Source organism: Lygodium microphyllum, chromosome 27 (genome assembly GCF_053477565.2).
Source record: "Lygodium microphyllum isolate KBCC chromosome 27, Lygodium_microphyllum_v1.1.10, whole genome shotgun sequence".
In the NCBI taxonomy this organism is placed as follows: domain Eukaryota; kingdom Viridiplantae; phylum Streptophyta; class Polypodiopsida; order Schizaeales; family Lygodiaceae; genus Lygodium; species Lygodium microphyllum.
The window spans coordinates 21470583-21493834 of NC_141161.1; the positions used below are offsets into that span (position 1 = coordinate 21470583).

The 23252-nt window shown below is 44.1% G+C and overlaps 1 protein-coding gene across 1 annotated transcript in view; it reads left to right on the plus strand.

The window, feature by feature from the left end:
- Window positions 1-764: 764 nt before the first annotated feature.
- The window catches only part of LOC148012123 (NADH dehydrogenase ubiquinone complex I, assembly factor-like protein (DUF185)), a 95603-nt gene continuing 73115 nt past the window's right edge, over window positions 765-23252 (plus strand). The window contains exons 1-2 of the mRNA XM_087669259.1: window positions 765-1246; window positions 1345-1409. Of these exons, the coding sequence (XP_087525385.1) occupies window positions 1051-1246; window positions 1345-1409 (261 nt within the window). The 5' untranslated portion in view covers window positions 765-1050. The remainder of the gene's footprint in view (window positions 1247-1344; window positions 1410-23252) is intronic.

Below are 23252 nucleotides of genomic sequence, written 5' to 3' on the forward strand. Positions count from 1 at the left end.
ATGGAAACACTAGTGCTTCCTTTTTAGTTCAAATTAAAATTTATACCTCAATTTGTCATTTCATTCCAACAAATTAGTGTTTCTTTCTTAGTTCCAATTATACCTCAATTAAATTTTATACCTCAACTCAAAAGTTAAATTTAACACCTCAAATTTATTTGAAAACATTAGTGCTTCTTTCTTAGTTCCAACTAGTCATTTCATTCTAAATTCCATTTAATCATTTCAACAATTTCAATAAATACAACATTTTATTTTGTTAATATACTGGGTTTTTGTACTCAAAAAATAAATTTATATGTGAAAACATTAGTGCTTCTTTCTTAGGATGGTTACACATCGATTGATGGATAACCAATCCTCGTCCAAAGTGTGGGCATGCATTTTTTGAAACTGGGCACAATATTTTTACACACAAAATGGATACATATTGCAAAAAAACAAAAAAAGATACACATTTTTATTGATTAGTAGCAAATGCAAATAGTGCATTGTTGTCTCTCACTTTACACAGTGGGTGAGGAAGACACCTTGCCCAAAAGTGAGGAGTTCACTTGTTTAATAGGTCCACCACTTCCAAGTAAGTAGAAGACATTTGATTGCAAACAACATGTCATTGCCCACTACAATGTGTAAAAAACTGGGAATGTCCAACCCCTAAATAAATATCTGGATTAGTTATAAATTACAAGTAAACATGTGTCGTTTGGTGTGTAACCAACCTTAGTCTTGATAAAATCTTATACCTCAAAACATTATTGCAGCTTTCTTAGTTCCAATTTACCTCAAAACATTATTGCAGCTTTCTTAGTCCCTTAGTCCCAATTAGCTACTCCCTTTCAAATTCCATCAATCCTTTCAATCCCAACAACTACATTACCTTTCCCTCTCAATTCCAAGTAGCCATTCCCTTCCACTCCCTTCCAAATTCCATCAATCCTTTCAATTCCAACTACATTATTTTTTCCTGTCAATACATTTATGCTATCGATCTAAGCATCATCGAGCCAGTGCGTGTACTTGGACTATCAGTAAGGCTTCCCTCACGGCATGGTGACACTCTCGCTCATCAGAGGTGGCCTGATAAGAAACACCACCCTTGCAAGGAGGTGCTTTCTCTCTCCTGCAACAGCTTATCAGCAAATCCGCTCGAATTCTGAGCAGCCATTGCCGCAGCATGCCCCAGCAGAGGAAGATCAGGGCCCTTTCATCAGTATTGATAGAAGTGGCCTCTCCACACCCCCAGGTTGACAGGCCTAGTAGCAAGAAAATTAACATTTGGTAGCCCCATTTTCACTTTTCTTCTTCGTTTCTGACAGGTTTGTTCACTGCTTTTGTTGCCAGAGCATAGTCATGAAAAGTCTGGTACAGAATCTACAATGCTCAAACACATCAAGTCATTGATCAAGGTATGTAACTAATCATGTGCAGTTAGTAATTAAACCAAGTTATTGATCAGGTTACGTAACTAATGATGTGCACTTAGTAAATCATGTAACTAAATCAAGATCAAGCACAGTTGGTGTGGGGGTCTGTGAAATCATTGTTCATTAGCTCATTAATGTACAAGGATAGTAGACTTCATGACAAAGTGTGTTAAAAAAAAAAAAAACAAAAACAGTGGTAAATCTAATCCACACAAGAAACATCTGTATCACCAATAAAGCAGCTGTCATATAAGGATTGGTGTGGCTATCATGTTAGGATTGGGGTAGCAAGTGTCTAATGTAGCTATAGGAAGGAAACGACTAAGCTCCCTGAATGCGTGGTTCTTTTGTGTCCAAATCATCACATAAATCCCAAAATTTGACCCACTTGGAAGAGTTGGAGTATTCCTAGAGTTGGTATGAAAATATGCCAAAAAACCAATTTTTTGTTTAAGAATTGGACATATAATTGCTGAGAAAGTATATGCAAGAATGCTCTAGGCGGTTGGGCAATTCCAAGCAAAAAGTGGGATTGTCTCTATTGTATATGGATATCTTAAATCATTGAGTTGAGGATGCAAAATTTAACTAATTTTTACTCCATTATTGGTTGTTCAATAGTACAATAGAGCTTCTTTGTGTGTATGTGTATTGGTGTATGGTATCACACTAATTTTTGCTCCATTGTTAGTGGTTGTTCAATAGTATAACTAAACTTCTTTGTATGTGTGTATGTCTACATGTGTGTATAGTATAATATACTATGAATCATTACACTCACTAATATTGCATATGTACGTATGTGTGCATGCATGTGCATGTGCATTCCATTTATAAAGAAGTGTGTGCATGCGTGTGTATGCATGTGGGGGTGAAAAACCATTGGTAATTTAAGAACCGATCAAAGCCGGGGTCCAAAATTGGGAATTAGATGCATTGATGACGTAGTTCATGAGGATGGTTAGGTGCTATTTTTACAAAGTTGAGCTCGAATATGCACTATGCCTCCCCTAGGCTAGTTGCAGGAGTCCTTCACCAAGGGGCTTGTTTGATCTGGACACTAGGACTGACTTTCGATGCAAGAGGTCTCTCCTTAGGGATCACATGTTAACTAGGAGATGACATATTAGGGGAAATATGGACTTACTTTTGGGCCCTCTAAGAATTGCTATGCCATCTTCCTATTAAAAAAGAGAGCTAACAGATAATTATATCCATTGTAGCTTAAAACTTTAGCATATAAGATATCATTGAAAAGATCTTGATGAGAGGATTCTAATGCACCATTCTCCGAAAAATTTGGAGTTTATATGCTCAAGTTATGGCCTCTCTACCAAAAAGTAACCTTAGAATTTCTGTAAAAGTAGCTTCACTCTCATTTGTCCTTATGGAATAAAGTTTGTATGTAGGCTACCAAAAGGAATTAGGGATTTTTGCATTAATTCTATTGTATGTAGCATGTTTCAGCTCATAGAAACAACAAATACAGATGATACATTGTTGTGTGGGAAATATTTGTGTTTCCAAGTCATTGTGGGAAATTGAAAAAGAAGTTTTCAAAGGCTGAGAAAAGGGGTAGATCTAAAAATTAGGCTAAAAAGAAGCCAAACAATGAGGAAAGAGTTGGAAAACAGTCGCATAATGTAGGGAATTAAGGGCTGCAAATAAATGCTTTGTTTGTGAACAAGAGGGCCATATGACTAAGGATTGTTTCAATAGACAACAAGTTGGAAAATTAAAAAATCAAGGAGATCCCAAGGGAAAGAAACTCAAAATGTCTGTTGGTTTGATGCTTGATGTTGTTAGTGATCAACCTAATGATGATGCTATTGAGTTCTGTAGAGCATGGGGCAAAATCAAAGATCAGCATGTATTAATCTTGTTTGATAATGGTGTATGAACTAACTTTATCTCATGGACATGGCAACACATCTAGGTATTATTGATCAGACAGGATGAGATGGACCCATGGAAAAAGTTGATATGGCATGCAAGTGTTAGAAGTGGAGCAGCAATGGAAGTGTAAATATATGCTGTAATAAATTGCTGAAACATAGGACAAAAGAGAAAGGGAAATAAAGAACACTGAAGAACACAGTACACATGAGAACTCAAATGTATGCTTGGGAAATGACCAGCAATAAATTCTCAATACGACCATAAAATGACACAAATAAAAATGCCTAAATATCCTAAATAATGTGCCCAGTCTTTGCATTCACAGACTCACACATGAGCTGACATATTTGCTAACACCCTCTCTCAGATTATGGGTGATCAGATACAACACAATGGTACAATGATAATGAATCATAAACCATACAACATAGAACCACCAAGTAGAACCATGGATACCCAAGCAGTGGGTGATCAAGCCACCACCAAGGTGCCTCGGAGAGAACGTGATGTTGATGTCGATCGTACTAGCTCTTGAAAATAGAGAAGATCATGGCATATCTCTATGTTTATCCCAATGTCTCTTAGTAGCATACATGACCATACTGTCAAAAATGCCTCTGGAATATATGTGACCATGGATTTCCTGCCTTTGGCTAGACTGCTAAAGTGTCCCCTCATGTGAGCTCAAGATGAGGAGCCAAGCTCGCTCTTTGTCAAATAAACAGCCCATCATGAACTTGGATGGCAATCCTAGCTCCAGGATTTGAACCTACCAGATTTCAATCACTGCGTCAAGGAAGTCCCTCTCTAGATTCTGTGCATCTGTATTGATATATAGATGAGGCGCGGCTGCCCTATCTCACCACTCTCTCACACTCCTTCTCTAGCATTGGAGAGTCGTGAGGGATACGGTCATCACCACCACTAGAAAGCAATTGAGGAAGGGGCCATCAAGCCCTTTCCGCGATCCGAAGAATCTGAGCCTTTTCGCGCCTTGGACTTCTCCTTGGTCGGAGGATCAGAGTCTTAGTTTGAGGCAGATAAGGACTCGCCATTGGAGTCCACATCGTGCTGTGTCTGCTTCTCGTTCTTCTTCCTGGAAGCAGCTAACTTTGTGCAAGCCTTCTGTAAATTACCTTTCTTCTCATAGTGGTAACACTGGGTCTTCGACTTCTTCTTCTTCGAACCCCGCTCTGAAGTTGCAAGAGCCTTTCTAGAATCTCCATGTAACTTGTCATCAAGGGACGTGCACGGAGGAGCCATCTGTAAAGGATTTAGAAGAGAAGTAGAGAATAGAAGGTATTTGGAGAGGGAACATAGCCAAACCACAAGCACAGATTGTAGAAAATGAAAGTTCACATGCAGTATTTACCAAAATTTGACCAAAACAAGAAGAAAATTGCTGCGAAAAATAAAAAAAATCAGCCAAAAATTGCATTGAAAAGCAAAAACGGCCTGATAATGCAGTTGCTTAGCGAGGAGGAGATGCAAAAACACCAAAACGTAGGCTGGAACTGACATGTAGGTAGGAGAGGGGCTGATGCAGGAGGCTGTGTAACAAGTGGGATACACACCGACTAGGGTTTAGACATCTCGTCACACTGACCGGGGTATTTAAGGTGTAAGAGCCCCAGATTAGGGCAACCAGTTATTATCAAGATCACACTCTTCACCTACATCTTCAGCTTCCATGGCTTCCTTCTCCTTTCTCTCCTCTCTCCTCTCTTTCTCTCTCCTCTTCTAGTCTTCTTCCTTCTTCTTCTTGTTCTCTTTCTCTCTCCTCAGCTCTCTTTCTCTCTCCCCTCAACTTCTTTCATTACAAGTGGTATCAGAGCTTCAGACTTTGGTCCTTTTCTTCTTTCCCCTTTCTCCCTTTTCAAATCCCAAAAACCCTAGTTACTCAGCTTACAGGTACAGGTACAGCAAGAAGGACTGTAGTTAACTTCAGCTTTTTGGAGCAAGCAGGAGCTATGGTTGGAGACTCAGACATATCTGGAGGTAAAACGGTTAAAATAGCAGGTCGTCACTTCTTTTCATGCAAATTTTAAGGGTTCCAGGCCAAGTTTAGGGTCCCAGGAGTTAGAAGAGGGCAAAACCCCAGTTACTTTTTGCTCTAGCTCTCTTTCTCTCTCCTCCCAGGCAAGCTGCCATAGCCACACAGCAGAGAGAACTCATCTTTTTCCCTAGAGCAGCCATGAGAGAGCAAGACTGAAGCCTCAGGAGCCTTCCCTACTTGCCCCTGACCACAGGCCATACCCTTGACAAGGGTCACAGGCCAGATGAGACTCCAAGGAACAGCCCGCAATTTGCGGCGCATTTTGCGCTGCTGTTCCCTGCTCCTCCTGCCTCCCCTCTCTGCCCTAGACCTCCTTCCCTGCTCCTCTCTGCGATTTCAGGCCCTGAATCCACACATTGATCTCCTCCTCCTTGACACTCTTGCTCTGGGGATTCAGCCACAAGGTGGACAGCAGTTGGACTGTTTGGAACAGTTTGGGGCAGCCATGGATTCTTCAAGCTAAACCATCTCTGACTCTGAGAGCTCATATCCCACAAGTCCTTCAGCCCATGAATGATTTCTTTTGCTCAGATGAAGATATTGAACTCAGCATGCATGGGAGCTTTGTGGGTAGCCATGAAAGCTTCACTTGAAGCTTCCCATTACTAAAGCTCAAGCTCGGGGACAAGTGCGGGAGACTTCTTCATCAGCAAGAGCACTCGAAGGCTGAAGCACTCTTCCACGGATGCCCAACCAACAACCGGACTTCATCAATGGAGCAAGTAACATCATGAAGATTCGGGCTTCAATGGTCATCACAAGCATTAAAGAGGTATGCCACTCTGATCTTAATCTCTCAATTTAGCCACTTGCTGAGCTTAATCCATTGTTGGAGAGATTCAAGATTGCATACAAGCATTATATCTCTTTCTGGGATTTCATTGTAATGGCTGACATTAACCCCTACCTTGTCTTATGATCTTGGAAGAATATTAGCCATTGTAAAGTGGGTAAGTAGCAGCCAGTGAGTCACTGGACTGCCAAGGTAACCCCTACCCCAACCCTCATCATTCCTTGCATCTCATGAAAAGGCCCAATTTCTCCTTTCCAATGCATCTCATGCTGATTGCTAATTAAAAATGTCTGCCATGTATACTCTGGCTGAGGAAAAAGGCCGATGCCAGGCGAGGTGGTAAGACAAAAGAGAGGTGACCCTCCCCTACCACTTAAGACCCTAAAGGGGTGCACAACCCAGCCCGGGGGGAGCTTTACCCACCTCCCGGTGATCCGGAGCCCAATACTTGCTTGCAGGTGCAGGTACTTCCATAAGCCACACTTCCCTATCCCAATGATCCCTCTTGAATACCCCGCAATGATAATGGCACCCATGTATGCCACTTGAGGTACATGCAGTCTATGGAGATGTATGGCAGTGAATGTACTTATGCATGAATGGCAATGTTGATGGGTATGCAATGATGCTCGGGATTATGCTCAGTATGCTCAAGATGCTATTGAGGTGTCAGATCAGGCCCCTTGATCTATGCTCTATCCATGTCAGACATTGGCACTTAGGGATAGACAGTGTTTTTTGGTCACAGTCCTACAGGACTGTCACAAAGATCCAATTGCAGAAAAATTCTGTCCTGAATCTGGGGGTAAACCTTATAGCTCATCTCGAAGAGGGCTTCGTCCCCTCCGGTTTGAATAAAAAATCTCCCCAATCGGAGTTACAGTGTGAAAGTTATGCCCATTTTTATGCACTAGGGTCACTGTGGACAGGTTGCAGACTGCTCCAGGACAGCCACTGTAAAACCCCTACAGAAAATTCTGATAATTTCCTGTCATAAAGGTTAGTAGCTCATCTCGAAGAGGCCGTCGTCCCCTCTGACTTGAGCCCAAAACCTCAGCAATCGGAGTTTCCTACTAAGAGTTACGCCCTTTTTACTGACAGCAGGTCTTGTGAACTGCATCTAGATGGCTGCCCAGAAAGGCAAAAGCAAGGCCCAAGAGGAAATCCAGAGGGAGATTAGAGACTCCCGGACCTCCATGAATGAGGAACCAAGCTCAGCACAAGATTACCATGGTGATATACAGGAGGACATGCCTGAAACGGACCCGTATACCCTTCTTAATCACACCCTCTGTCAACATGAGCTCCGTCATATGGAACGCCACAACGATATGGTCACCAACCACTGCCAGATGATGTCTAAGTTTGATGAAGCGATTGAGCACATGGCCATCTCAAACTCAAAGACCCAACAGACCTTGGAACAACTCACTGCTCTTGTTGCTCAGTTAGCGACCGCTTCATCCCAAGAGAAGACCAATGACTCTAGACATGAGTCTAGATGCCCTCCACATCAGGAACCATCACATGGACCACAGGGTATACTTGGCGCTAAGGGAATTTCCTCTTCTACCTATGAGATCAGGGAACCCTCTCACATGCATGATGTGCCCCTATTGAATTCCCTTGTCTACCATGCCGGCAACATTCACTTGAGGCCTTTCCCTACCTTGGGTTAAATTTCACCCGCTCTACCTAGGAGCCCCTATGCACCACATATGAATCAGCCCCATCAAGGACAATATGGTACAAATGGCCAGCCTGGCAATCATGGACAATATGGCTATAATGGACAACATGGGCTAAATGCACCACAAGGGATGTATGGACAGCAGGGCATGTATGGCCACCACGGGATGCATGGACAACAATGACTTCATGGGTAGCATGGCCCCTATGATTTGCGTGACAAGGTCATTCTCACAAAGTATAATGGGCAATCTCCCTCACCATCTAACCTGGAAGAATGGACGTCCAAGTTGGAGTCCTACTTCAACATCTACCCCCGCACTGATGAGCAGAAAGTACTTTTTGCTTCTCTCCACTTGGAAGGTTTTGCCCACACTTGGTGGCGCTATATCAATCGGGAGAATCAACAGTTCATTGATTGGGAAGATTTCAAAATGCATATGGTCCAAGTTTTTGTGTCCCCTGTGGAAAAAGAATGGTTGGCAAGAAGATGGTACACTCTTGACTAACGTAACCTCACTATATGTGACTACACTGATCAATTCATGAACTTGACCATGCATGTGGAAAGTATCAGTGATGATGCTAAATTGCACAAGTACATCTATGGGTTGGAACTGAGTCTATTAGCTGATGTCATGACCCAAAAACCCACTACACTGTTTGATGCAATCGAATTGGCTGAGAGATATGCAAGAAAGTACCGTAAGAATGAGCATTTTCAGCAAGGTGTTGGACCTCCCCGCATCCCTTCACGATCAGCCCCATAGGGAGGTGGTTTTTGAGGCTCTTCTATGCCTAATAACAGCCCCAAAGTACCCATTTACCCCGCCTTCCATGCTGAAAGAAAAACGGGCACTTTTGGGACAGCATGGGGCTCTATGGCTGAAAATCGGTATGCTGAAAATAAACAGTCCACTGCATCACCTTCCCATGGATCCAGTAGTCAATGGTTCATCTCCCCAGATGTTGTCAAAGAATGGAAAGAAAAGGGCCTATGCTTTAAATGTGGAGATAAGTACATTGTTGATCATGCATCCAAATGCCCCTACAAGTCAGCTAAGGTCAAAGTTCATAGCATGTATGTCATGGAAGATTGGCAGAATGAGGAGGATGACCTAGCCATTGACTAGATTGAGCCCACGGAGGATGTTGATCATGAGCAGTTCTATGACCTGGAGGATAGGTTTTCTTTTGACCCGGACGGTGCGCCCTCACAGATACTTGATTTAACATCCCACCCACCTCCCACTTTCCTTTGCTCGATCTCTTTGGATGCTTGGACAGGTTCGCATAGCCCCAGTACCCTTCGCATTCAAGGCAGTATCAATGGGAAGCATGTTTTTTATCCTTGTGGATAGCGGAAGCATGCACAGTTTTGTCAATAAATCAGCCATTGATCGGTTGAAATGTATTCCTATGGCATTATACCACCCCTTGAAGGTCCAAGTAGCAAACGGAGAAGAAGAAATCAACACACATGTATGTCCCGCAGTTCCCTTATGCTTCGCTGAAAATTATGTGGCACTAGTTGATCTGATTACCCTAGATATGGGCCCCATTGATGTTGTCTTGGGCTGTGATTGGCTGAAAAAATTGGGGAAAATTGATATGGACTTCTCTCAGCTTTACATGGAGTTTATGATGCATGGACAGCCTATCCACTTAGAGGGAGTTCGAGACCATGCTGATTTTCAGCTCATTACAGCAAAGCAACTCAAATGGGAGTTTAAGAAATGCACACAGATCTTTGTTTTGTAATTAAATAATGACAATTCTAATCAGCCCTCCACAGTATCATATGACTCTGCCTTGCAGGCCTTACTTGAGGAATACAATGACTTATTTCAGATGCCTACATCCCTCCCTCCCAAGAGACAAGTGGATCACCCACTTGACTTAGAGCCCCATTCCAAGCCAGTGAACAAATCCCCCTATAGACTCTCCAAGTGTGAGCGTGAAGAGGTTACAAAGCAAATCAAGGAGTTGCTGGAGATGGGTTTCATCGAACCGAGTTCTTCCCCTTATCCATCCCCTGTTCTCTTAGTAAAGAAGAAAGATGGCTTCTTCCGCACGTGTATTGACTACAGAGATTTGAATAAGATTACAGTGAAGAACCACTATCCCATCCCACGGATTGATGATTTACTGGATGAGTTAAAAGGGGCTTTTTTTACTAAGATTGACTTGTGCTCTGGCTACCATCAGATTCGTATGCGGGCAGGAGATGAGATCAAAACGGCCTTTCGGACTGATCGTGGACTTTACCATTTTCTTGTGATGCCTTTTGGGTTGACTAACGCCCCTGCCACCTTTCAAAGCCTCATGAACAAAATCCTACAGCCCTTTTTGTTCAAGTTCGTGCTTGTTTTCTTTGATGATATCCTCATTTACAGCAAGTCATCTATGGAGCACTTAACACACGTTCGGAGGGTGTTTGACATATTGAGAGAGTATCAACTCTTTGCTAAGGAGAGCAAATGTATATTCATGTAGACATCTGTGGAGTACTTGGGACACATTGTGAGCAAAAATGGTATACAGGTTGACTCCAAAAAGGTGCAATGTGTTAAGGATTGGCCCACTGCTTCCACCACCACCTCCTTGTGTGGCTTCCTTGGTCTCTCTTCATTCTATAGACGCTTCATTAAGCACTATGCCACCATTGTAGCACCCTTGACTGATCGCTTGAAAAAAGAGTCATTCTTTTGGGATGCCATTGGAGATCATAGCTTCAAACAGTTAAAGGACGTGCTTACTTCAGCCCCCATCCTTGTTTGCCCTGACTTTTCTAAGCTCTTTACCATTCATTGCGATGCCAGTGGCTGGAGTATTGGTGCAGTATTGTTGCAAGAGCATGGTGTGATTGCATTTGAAAGCCGCAAGCCTGATGAGAAGGAGATGCAAATGAATGTATATGACCAAGAGATGTTGACCATCCTCCATGCCATCAAGAAATGGCACCACTATTTGTATGGCAGCCGCTTCCAAGTGAAAAGCGACCATCGAGTCCTCCAATACTTCTTGACTCAGTCTACTTTGACTCCTAAGCAAAGGCGATGGGTGGCAACCTTACAGAACTATGACTTTGACATTTCACACAGGCGGGGCAAGGATAATATTGTGGTTGATTCTCTCTCTCGAACGTGGGCATGCAGAGTATCATCTATCTTAGAATTGCGCAGTGATTGGGTTGAAGAGCTCCAGGAGGCTTACTTGTTAGATGACCATTTCAGTCACATATTTCAGAAATTACAGCGTGGGATTATGGCTGAAAACTCCCAATATCAGCTCAAGCATGGCTTTATTTGGTCCCATGGCAAGATTGTCATCCCACACACTTCCCCCTTCACGCAGAAGATCATGGAAGAAATGCATTCTTGCCCCACTGCCGTTCACTTGGGTGTTTTCAAAACATATGACAGGATTGCCAAGAGCTTTCATTGGAAAGGCTTATGGAGGGATGTCAAGGACTTTGTGACCAAATGTGTTCCATGCCAACAGAACAAGGATAGTACGCTCAGGCCCGCTGGCCTCTTGTAGCCTCTCCCCATCCTTGACGGGAAATGGACTCACATCACAATGGACTTTATCACCGGCCTTCCCATGACTAAGAAAGGGTGGAACAGTATCTATGTGGTAGTTGATCGCCTCACCAAAGCTGCCCACTTTATCCCCACTAAGGTCCAATATACTGCCTCTCAGGTGGCCACTCAGTTCATGGAAAATGTCTTCAAGTTGCATGGCCTACCACAAGTCGTAGTACATGATTGGGATGCAAAGTTTATGAGCAACTTCTGGTAGACAGTTTTCACCTCCATGGGGACCAAGCTTGCTCCATCCACTGCATACCACCCTCAGACTGATGGCCAAATTGAGAGAGTGAACAAATGGCTTGAGACATACTTGAGGCACTTTTGCCATGATGTACAACACAGTTGGGATACGTGGCTTCACTTGGCTGAGTTTGCCTATAATAACTCCACACACTCTAGCATTGGAGTTTTTCCTTTTGAGGCCTTATATGGGTATAAGGTTCCCCTTCCTACAGTCTTGTTTACTGATAAGATCAATCCTTAGAGTCAAGCTGAATTGGATCGCATGTAAGCTTTACTTCACCAATGCAAAATGAATCTGTAGAAGGCCCAAACACACATGAAACTCTATGCTGATGAAAGACGTAGGCATTTGGAATTCCAAGAAGGGAAATTGGTCCTTTTGAAAGTGCCGAAGTCCTGCTACTCCACTCTCAAAGAGGGCAGCAGTAACAAGCTAGCCCACCGCTTCTATGGCCCATACCGTATCCTAAAGAGAGTTGGTGACTTGGCCTATTGCTTGGAACTTCCCCCTACCACCAAAATCCACAATGTGTTTTATGTCAATCAGCTGAAACCCTTTGTAGGCTTCTCAGTGGACTATGTGGAAGAACTTCCCTCCATCGACGAAGAGGGCATCGCTCAATATGTTCCTGAAGCAATCATTGGGCAGCGAGATAAGCACTTACGATCCCGATCCATCAAAGAATACCTCATCAAATGGCAAGGCCTACCCTTGGAAGAAGCCTCTTGGCGCCCAACAACCATCCTCGATGAATTTCCCTACCTCTGTGAATTCCAACGGTTGGAATACTAGCCGGTCATGGCCTAAATTGCCCACTTCCCGCCCGCAGACTGCACACTGTTTTAGAACAGTTTTGTACTTACTCAAATCCAATGCATGTGCATTCTAGATAGGCTGAAAGTACTCGTCATAAGCTCCGTTTCGACATATAGTACGTCCCATTTGGAGCTACCTATCAAAAGTTATGACCAGTTTACTTCAGCCAACCGGTCCAGGACTGCATGCTGTCCCTAGTCTCTCCACACCTTCTCTTCATTGTCAAAGGGCTCTGAGTAGTACTCGGAAACCCTCCCTTAGCCCACCCATCACTCCCCTCTGTTTCTCCTTGTTTTTGAGGACAAAAACCTTTCAAGTGAGGATGGATTGTAACAAGCGGGATATACACTAACTAGGGTTTAGACACCCCGTCACACTGACCGGGGTATTTAAGGTGTAAGAGCCCTAGATTAGGGCAACCAGTTATTATCAAGATCACACTCTTCACCTTCATCTCCAACTTCCATTGCTTCCTTCTCCTTTCTCTCCTCTTTCCTCTCTTTCTCTCTCCTCTTCTAGTCTTCTTCCTTCTTCTTGTTCTCTTTCTCTCTCCCCTCAGCTTCCTTCATTACAGGCTGTACGGATGCGGATGTAAGGAAAATGCAGGAAAAACAGGTCGCTTGGTTGGAGCAGTAGTCACCTGATCAGCAATGGTTAGAACAATCTTGAAATCAATAAAGAAAATACAGTAGGAGCATAGAACTTGAAATATGATACTATGTCAGAAATGGAGCAGCAATGAAAGCATAAATATATGTTGTAATAAACTGCTGAAACACAAGACAAAAGAGAAAGGGAAAGAAAGAACGGTGAAGAACATAATATAGATGAGAACTTATGCGTATGCTTGGGAAATGGAATCCATATATCCAACATGAGATTGTCGCATATAACAGTGAGTCACTGACTGCGTGGACATCGGCACTAGCTTCTCTCTCCACGGAGTCTCCACACGTGATGGCAGACGAGTCACTAAGTGAGGAGGAGGAGGCTGAATATATAGGACAAAAATATGTCCTCAATATGATTAGGTCGGTCGGTAATAAATGCTCAACATGACCATCAAATGACGTAAATAAAAATGGCTAAATATCCTAAATAATGTGCCCAGCCTCTGCATGCATAGACTCACACATGAGCTGACATATCTGCTAACAACAAGGGCCATGCAAAGCATTCACACTGCTCATTGGGAAGCTTTGCTTGCACATTCAAGGATATGTAGACAATGAATAGTTTTTCATTGCACCACTTGAGGATTGTGATATCTTGCTTGTTATATCTTGGTTCCATTGTGTGGATCTAGTGATTGATTTACATGCTAAAGTGATCACTATTCAATGTAAGAGGAAGGCCCATACTATGGATGTAAAATTGAAGGGTAATTGGTTCTTGTTGTATGGCTTGGTGCCATTTCTAAATTAATGAAAAGTCACCTTTCAATGTATTTGGTTTTTACTAAGGATAGGGTTGATAATGAAAATATTGGGAACATGTCTAAGTTAGAAAAGGATTGCATATCATTTTTGAAAATTTAAGTTGATTGCTTTTCTTGCTCACTTCTGGGCTGCTACTGCATGAAAAGCCAAAAGATCTTGGCATAGATCTGATCCCTGAAGGTAGCCCTTCTCATAAGCCATTCTACAAGGTAAGTGCAGGCCAACAATAGGAGATAATGAGTTAGGTGAATAAGCCATTAGAAAAAAGTCAGATTCAACCCAGTTTATCTCCCTTTTGTTCTCTAGTGCTTTTGGTTTAGAAAAAGGATGGATCATGGCATATACTTATTGACTATCACGCTTTGCTTGAGATGCTATGTTTCTAAGCATAAGTCATAGTGGGAGTAGCATTTGCCTTTGATAGAGTTTGCATATAACAATATAGTGCATGGTTCCAATGGCAAAGCCCCGTTTTAGTTTGTGGAAGGTGGCAAGAAAGTGTCCCCTATCCTATAAGAATAAGATTTTTGAGGCTGATCGTTATGTGGAAAACATGGATGCAGCCTATGAAAAAGTTAAGTAGACCCTATAGAGGTCTCAACAGAAACAAAATAAGGCAGTTGAGTGCAATAGACATGCTTTGTAGTTTACAGAGGGTGATTATATGTTGCTGCGTTTTGAAAAGGCAAGGTTGAAAAAGATGAAAGATAGAGAGAGGTTGTGTTAAAGTTGAGTATGAGATATTATGGGACCTTTTAGGTGTTGGAGGAGATTAGCAATGTTACTTATAGGTTGAAATTGCCTCCACATTGGCGGATACACAATGCCCTTCTGTAACGTGTCCACTAGTATCAACCAGGACACGTCTTAGCAGTCTATCGAAAAGGATATCTAGAAAGCTCCGTCCGGCACTCCCATGGAATGTTACGGGATTTACAATCTATGTCTTTCCGCGTCTGCCACGTAGCGGAAGTATTCTGCCCGTTCCCACTTAGGATCGATCGGAATTAGGGTTTTCCTGATTGTCATTACCTAACAGCAGCTAGCGTCGGACCCAAGCGAATTACTTTATGCAGAAACGCCAGGTCCGAAGCGGATTCACGCTACACTTGGTTCAAGGAGAATGGGAAACGAGAGGGATGCAAAGCTGAACCTCTCTGCCATAAGGCATAGTCCCATTCCGTTCTCCTAAAATAGCGTAAATCGGTTAAGATATCACTCTAGGTCAACGCTTTTGTTGTTCGTGTCCTTAGACGATCATCCCACTGTTCTTTGAGAAAAGTTCCCGGCTAATTGAGACCACCCAACCGTAGGATGGACCTATAGCCCATCCTCCGCACTTTCCTCGGTTTGTTTTAGTTATGTAATTATCTAACACATTAATTTGACATGTAACAATCAGCTTCTTTAATTAATCCGTTAAGCACTGGTTCCTTCACGTAATCTTATCACGTGACATAGAAAAACAATATCAAACAAGTTCTTTATTAACATATCATCATTTTTATCTTTGAAATACAAGGAGTTCCGCCCGTAGGCTTGTTCATAATCCGCCCGAAGGCTATCCAATAATCCACAGGGATCACTATTCCAAGCTTCCGTCCGTAGACTAGTATACGGGCCTCGAGATCCAATCCCGAGTCACGTTAGCCTCTTGTGCAGGACTCGGAAGGCGAGGGATTTACGGCCAGAGCTCCCCCTGGCACCTAAGCGTCCTCCTGCTCCAAGTAGAGCTCAATGGAGAGACCTCTCGCGGCGGGTTCGGTCCACGTTCGCGGCGCGGTCAACAACCCCCTTGGTTAGGGTCAGGCAGGCAGTCGAGGGTAATTGAAACTGCCTCTTCCTTCAGGCCTTCAACCTGAAGTATAGGTATTCATTTAATTTGTAATTCATAAATCAAACAGTGCCCTCAAATCTCTAGCAAGCACAAATATTTCCATTAATCGACCTTGTTGTTTGGCAAAGTGCTAAGGAATTATTCTTTCCTTTCGAATGTATCAGCACTCGTTCCAAGGTGTCTTGCAACTTGGCAAGATCCTTTATATTCCGGGCTAGGGCGTACCTTATTAACCCAACTTGGTCAACCCTAAAGTTCATTGGATACTTTAGTTTCTGGTTTATAACTTTCCCTATTTAGAAGAATATCCAAGAATACATCCTTTTGCAAGATAACTTGCGTAAGGATCTGCCATCCTTGTTGAGGGTATTTACCCTTTCTTCTTGTGAATCAATCATAAGACTATATGACTTCGTACTTGCTACGCAAGTCCTGCGATGAAATAATCCGTTTTAGTTTCTTTAAGCTGACGTATGTCGGACTTAGGGTCTCTTTTTAAGAACCTCAGGGACAACAAGGCATATTTTTCAGCATGGTATTTCTAAGATTAGATTGATTTGGTTATCTTTTGGAAGGTAATATTGAGATCACCTCAGCACGATTTGTTATCCTTGTGACAATTGATTTTTTTAGTCCTAAACTTTATTGCTTTGAGGTAGGTAAATTCAATTTAATCTTCCTTTTTCCTTGCAAACGAAACTCATGCCAAATAACAATCTTTTCCTTGCTAAGATATGCAATTAGCAATGATAACTTCCTAGTAATTCGAGCAACGTAGAAAAACATTTCATGATGTTTCGTTGCAAAAAAAGAATAGGGTTAATGGTGCAAGATGCAGTTTTTATACCTTCAGGATTTAATTGAAATATACTACTATAGTAAGTAGATAATCTTGTTCGTAATTCGTTATAATGCATGATGCTATTCGAAGGAAACTATGCTCTATACATTATCATTTGTTCAATTAAACCAAACTCCTTCATTGTAAATAACTCGGAAAAATATATTCTATCCCTAACAATTTATCTTTGCATGATTGGCTTAAAACCGATATAAAATCAAGAAGGAAAAACCTGGTTTTGAGGTGAGATATCCACATGGATACTGGGAGATGACCCTCCCGCAGCTACTCCTTGGACTTTCTTAGGCGGCATCGCAGTTCGAATGTGAATGCAGCTTTTACTCTTTCTTTCGGATTTCCATCGTCTCTCTTTCGAGGCAAGGAGTCGTTCAAAAGGTTGACCAGGAGAAGGGATAATAAGACCTTTAAAATCTTAGCTTCTTCGGAGAGGGAAAGGGTTTATAAAGCTTGAGAGAAAAAAAAAAAGGGTCTATAGGATATAATCATGGTGAAAGGTTATGTGTGAGTGTGGCTTTACAAACATCTATGAAAGCCCCTTGGGAGATCTTTTGGACACTGGAGTGAAAGGACTTAGGGGTTTTTCAAACCTAGGGGGAAATTTTGAAAGATAACACAAGGGTTTATAGTATGGGGAAAAAGGCGTGTAAGTAAAAGGGAACACGGGGTTTAGAAAGGCTTAGGGGTGTATTAAAAAAAAGAAATATGAGGGGTAAAATACGGGGTTTCAAACACAAGATGGGACTTATGGATTTAGGCACGGGAAAGGGAAAAAGGGTTTATGAGGCCAAGGGTTGTGGGGGTTTAACGGCCCTCGGGAAAGGTTTAAGGTCTCTAAGGCCGTTGCGGGGTGAAAAGGGTTTCTAAAGGTTAGAACCGGGAGGGAATGAAAGGGTAAGGAAGGGTATAGGAAGGGGAACTTGAGGGTTTTAAAAAACCCGGGGGAGGGGGGAATAATTTATGGAGTGGAAGGGATATGAGGGGGTGAATGGGGGCTTGATTAGCCCCCCCTTAGGAAGCTTCACAAGGAAGCTTCCTTTATCCCACGTGGCAGGAGGGGGGGGGGGGACAATTTGGCAGGGGATGAGAATTTTGACAGTGGCCGACGATGGCGCTGTGGGGAGAGAAGCTGGAGGTGATAGCGGCAGCGGCGGTAGCTTTAGCAGCATCAGGCGGCTCTTCTTATCTTCGTCCTCCCTTTGTGGCAGCACCAGCAGCGCCAGAGCTTGCTTCAACTCCCTCCCGGGCCTCCATATCTTAGCCGCCCACCCTGCTTTTATAGGGGAGGGGAGGGAATCCTCCCCCCCTTGAGTTGTCCGCTTGCATGGCGAGGGGCCTGAGCAAGCTCCAGCGAGGAGCTTGCTGGCCCCCTCTATCCCTCCTCGATGCTCCAACACGATGCGCCGCCACGAAGGCATAAATTTTTTTAAAATTATATTTAATATATTACATTCTCTCCCCCTTAGAAGAATCGAGATGTCCTCATCTCGAGATAAACTGGGGATATTGATGGTTGAGAGTGCCTTCTTCTATCCAGGTGGCATCCTCTTCGGGATAATCTTTCCACTGGACGAGACATTCTCTGAAGGTTCTGGATCTTAACTGTCTCTCCCTAACATCTAAGATCCTATCCGGCCTTAGTTCAAGGACTCCTTGACTAGGCATTACAATTTGTTGGTCATCAAGTACATGGTTAGGGTTGGGTACATATTTTTTCAATAGGCTGATATGGAATACATTGTGAACCTTTAGGCTCTCAGGGAGTTGCAATCTATAAGCATTGGGTCCTAGGCATTTGAGGATTTTGTATGGCCCACAATACCTTGGACTTAGCTTCTTGCAATCTCCTAGGGATAGAGAACTCTTTCTAGGGCGTACACGAATGAAGACTATGTCTCCTTCTTCGAAGACTCTTTCTTGACGCTTCAAATCTGCGTATGCCTTTTGTCTATCCTTGGCTACTTGTATGTCTTGTCTTATTGACTTTATTTGATCATCCATGTCTTCCAACATCTGTCTTGACGCTTCAACCCTTAGGGTTGGATCGGAAAAGTTTAGGGAACTTCGACAATCATGACCATACAATGCTTGGAAAGGGGTCATCTGAATGCTTTGTTAGTAAGAAGCATTGTAGGCAAATTCTACCAAAGGCAAGTATTGAATCCACTTCTTGGGTTCTCGAGAGCAGTATGCCCTAAGCATATCCTCGATGACTTGATTTACTCGCTCTGTTTGGCCATCCGTTTGGGGATGGTAGGTGGTGCTAAAACAGAGTTGAGTCCCAATAGCTTCAAAGATAGCTCTCCAGAAGTGTGATGTGAAGAGAGAATCTTGATCACTAATGATTCTTTTGGGTAAACCATGTAGCTTGAATATCTCCTTGATAAACAATCTTGCAATGTCGGAGGCTTTATAGTTTGTCTTTACTGGAATCAGGTGTGCAACCTTGGTAAGCATGTCAACCACAACTATAATGGAATTGTATCCTCCTTGGACTTGGGGTAAGCCTACAACAAAATCCATACTGATGAATTCCCATTTCATTTGGGGAATGTCAAGCAGTTGCAGTTTCCCTGGCATCATGACATGTTTGGCTTTGATATGTTGGCAAGACAAACACTCAGTGACATATTTGAGATCGTCACCTTTAAGCCTCTCCCAATGGTAGCTCTTCCTAACTGCATTAAGAGTCTTAGCATAGGTAGGATGTCCTGCGAAAGGGGAATCATGAGCTTCCCACATTATCTTCTGCTTAAGTGACTGGCTTGCTGGTATACACAGCCTTGTTCTGTAGTAGACAAGTCCATTATCAATGGAAAATTCCTGATACTTAGCTTGCAACTTTTGATTCTGCTCCTTGGTAGATATTTCCTTTAGCATTGTTTGGTAGGCCAAATCATGGCATGCTTCCTCTCTAGCTAATTCAAGTATAGGGTTGTTTGGCATAGATACTTTTGTAGCTAGAGATTGTCAGAGTGCAGCGGTGCAGAAGTGTAGGACTGAGAGAGAGAGAACGCAGAGAGAGAAGGGAGAGAAAGAGACAGTGGACGATGAAGATCTGCTGTATAAAGAATGCTGAATACAAAGATATACACGGGCGCAGTGCGCTGGACTGCGTGTCTCCACCTCGAAGATGCAACCTGCTGTCCACCTCGAAGTCTGCTGCAGTCTGCACTGTCTGCTGTCTGAAATCTGTGAACAGAGACAGAATCTGCGCGTCACCGGTCTGTAATCTGCGTCAGAGAAGTGTGTGTAGACTGCTGGGAACGTCGGGTATAAATAGCCGAGATCTGCCAGAAAATAGGGCGCCAGAAATAGGGCGCAACCAGGACAGGTCGGCTGCATTAAATGCAGCCGACTGGGCTGCAGACAGTCGGACTGCCACGTGGCAGTCCGACTGCACAGTCTGACTGCTGTGCAGGCAGTCTGTCTACCTGGCTATGATCTCCAACATCCCCTCTCAGAGCCTGGGTAGGGCAGAAGCCTGAGGGATCTGGAATGTCTCCGAAGTAGAGCCTGAGGAAGTGCCTTCGTAAACAAATCCGCAAGATTGTCCTCCGTCTTGCAATACTCCACAGTGATGGTCTCATCCAGAAGCTTTTCTCGGATGAAGTGGTACTGGATCTCAATGTGCTTCGTCCGGGCATGAAAAACAGGGTTCCTTGCCAAGGCAATGCAACTCTCATTGTCACATCGCAGCAATGTAGGACGAGTCTGGGGGCACCCAAGCTCCTCCAATAATCTCCGAAGCCACACAACCTCGCATGTGGTGGAAGACGCGGCCCGATACTCCGCCTCAGTAGACGAAAGGGATACCGTGGGCTGCTTCTTGCTACTCCATGAAATAACACCTGCACCCAAAGTAAAACAGTAACCTGTAGTGGACCGCCTGTGGTCCACGTCACCGGCCCAATCCGAGTCGCTCCAACCTGCAAGTACAAGATCTGACCCATCTGTCCCTGCGGGGTAATGAATCCCTAAATCAGACGTCCCCCTCAGATACCGAAGTATCCTCTGAGCAGCCTGCCAATGCATTGTCTTAGGTTCACTCATGAACCCTGCCAAGAGCCCAACAGCAAAACATAGATCAACCCTGGTGTTGAGAAGCCAAATCAAGGACCCAATCAATTGTCGATAGCGGGACGCATCCGCCAAAGGAGAAGCTGAATGGGAAGTGGCCTTTCAGTTCGGATCCATAGGAGTAGAGAGGGCCCGACAATCCTCCATCTCAAAAGACACCAAAAGCTCCTGTACATATCTCTGTTGAGAGATAAAGATCCCCCTCTGAGACTGATAAATCTCATGGCCCAAAAAGAAATGGAGTAGACCCAAATCCGTCATCTCGAACGTCCGATGTAAAGCTGACTTCGTCTCTTGTACCTGCTGTGCATTATCACTTGTGACAATCAAATCATCAACATATAATACAAACAGCACACAACCATCCGCGGAAGTGTGAACATATAGTTGCGGATCGGCCTTGGACGGCCTTGGACCGCCGATATCCCAACTGAGATTGGAGGAACGAATCAATCTTCTCGTTCCATGCACGCGGAGCCTGCTTAAGGCCATACAAGGCCTTCTTCAACCTGTAGACTTTCCCATCTGAAGAACCAAAGCCAGGAGTCTGCTCAACATAGATCTCCTCCTTCAAATCACCATTCAGGAAGGCCGACTTCACATCCAACTGATAAACAGGCCATCTCCTATGGTCAGCCAAAGCAAGAACAGCTCTAATGGTCGCCATACGAGCTGTGGGGGCAAAAGTGTCATGACAGTCAATACCTGGGCGCTGTGCAAAACCTTTAGCAACAAGGCGAGCCTTGTGCTTATCCAAAGTACCATCACTGAGGTATTTGGTCTTGAAGACCCACTTGACTCCAATCACCTTCTTCTTCGGGGGGCGGGGCACGAGTGACCAAGTGCCATTCCTCTCAATAGCCTCCAACTCAGCTTCCATAGCTTTCTTCCATGGGGCGGACTGTAAAGCCTCCTTCATGGAGGTGGGCTCTCGATCCTGCATAACACGGGTCAGCAAACAATAGTTGGAGCAAACAAGCTCCGTAGAATGTGCCTGGTGCCTCCGTGACCGCCGCGGACCATCCTGCGGTCCCCACTTCTTAGGAACCCCCTCGATCCCTGAATCACGGAGTGTGTCACGGGCCCAGCGAGGAGGAGGCCGAACCTCCCCTCGACGTTATCCATCAGCAGAAGACTCTGGTATATCCACTGGTGGTAACTCCTTAGAGGTGTTCGGTGGAACAGTAGACTCTGTGTCAGAAACAGAATCATAATCAAAAGGCACGGGCTCCAGTGGAATTGTAGAAGGAGCCCAACTCTCCCCTGGATCTCCAAGAACGGGATGCTCCTCACCCGTTGAAGTAGCCGGAACCTCCACAAATCGCACATCACGGCTAGTGTACACATCCCGCTTGACGGGATAATACAGTCGGTAGCCTTGGGACTGGGAGCTGTAGCCAACAAATACCTGTTTTCGGGAAGCCGCTTCAAATTTATCACGGTGAGCCTTGGGAATGTGAACATAGGCATCACACCCAAAGACCCGAAAGTAAGAAACATCTGGCTTCGTCCCAAAATAAGCCTCAAATGGGGTCATCCCTCCCACGGCCGAAGTAGGGGATCGATTGAGGATGTGGACTGTAGTAGCCACAGCCTCGGCCCACAGAACCTAAGGGGTTTGTCAGTGCTCCATCATGGTGCGCGCCATCTCGATCACACTGCGGTTCTTCCGTTTAAGAGTACCATTTTCTTGAGGAGTATTAGTATTGGCAAACTCCTGGTGAATTCCTCTATCTGCACAAAACCGAGCAAACTCATTAGACACAAATTCACCTCCCTTGTCGGATCGCAAGGTCTTCAACTTCCGGCCTGATCGGTTCTCCTCAAAGAGAAGCCAATCCTTGAAGTGCGAGAAAGCTTCTGACTTTAATGCCAAAAAATAGGCCCATGTCATCCTGCTATAGTCATCCACGATTAGCATGAAGTACGAGCTCCTACGCAGGGACTCATTCCTCATAGGGCCACATAGATCCGTAGATACTAGCTCCATCGGGGAAGTAGACCGCCGCGAAGCTGTGTGGGGAATGGCATCCCTATGCTGCTTCCCCCGAATGCAGGAGACACATGGCTGCTAGCTCACCACTATATCTGGCAACCCTCGAACAAGCTGTCCACGTGACGCCCTCCGAAGATAGTCATAGTTCAGGTGACCAAACCGAGCATGCCATAATTCTGACTGTGATTGTGAGGTAAGAAGAAGAGTAGAGAGGGTAGTGAAAGACTTCAGTTTATAAATGCCGTTCTCCTCATATCCGGATGAGAGAACCTTCCTCGATCCACGATCAAGGACTCGCACCGTAGAACTGTCAAACTCCACCAAAAGACCAAGGGAGCAAATCTTATGAACTGAAAGGAGATGGTACCCTAATCCTGGTACATGCAAAACCTCTGAGGTATGGGTACCACCTCGTCCATCCGGAATAAGCTGCATCTTATCCCGACCTGCAATAGAAACTGAAGAGCTGTCTCCAATGAGAATCTGCCCACACGAGGGTCGCAGCTGGGCAACACCATCTG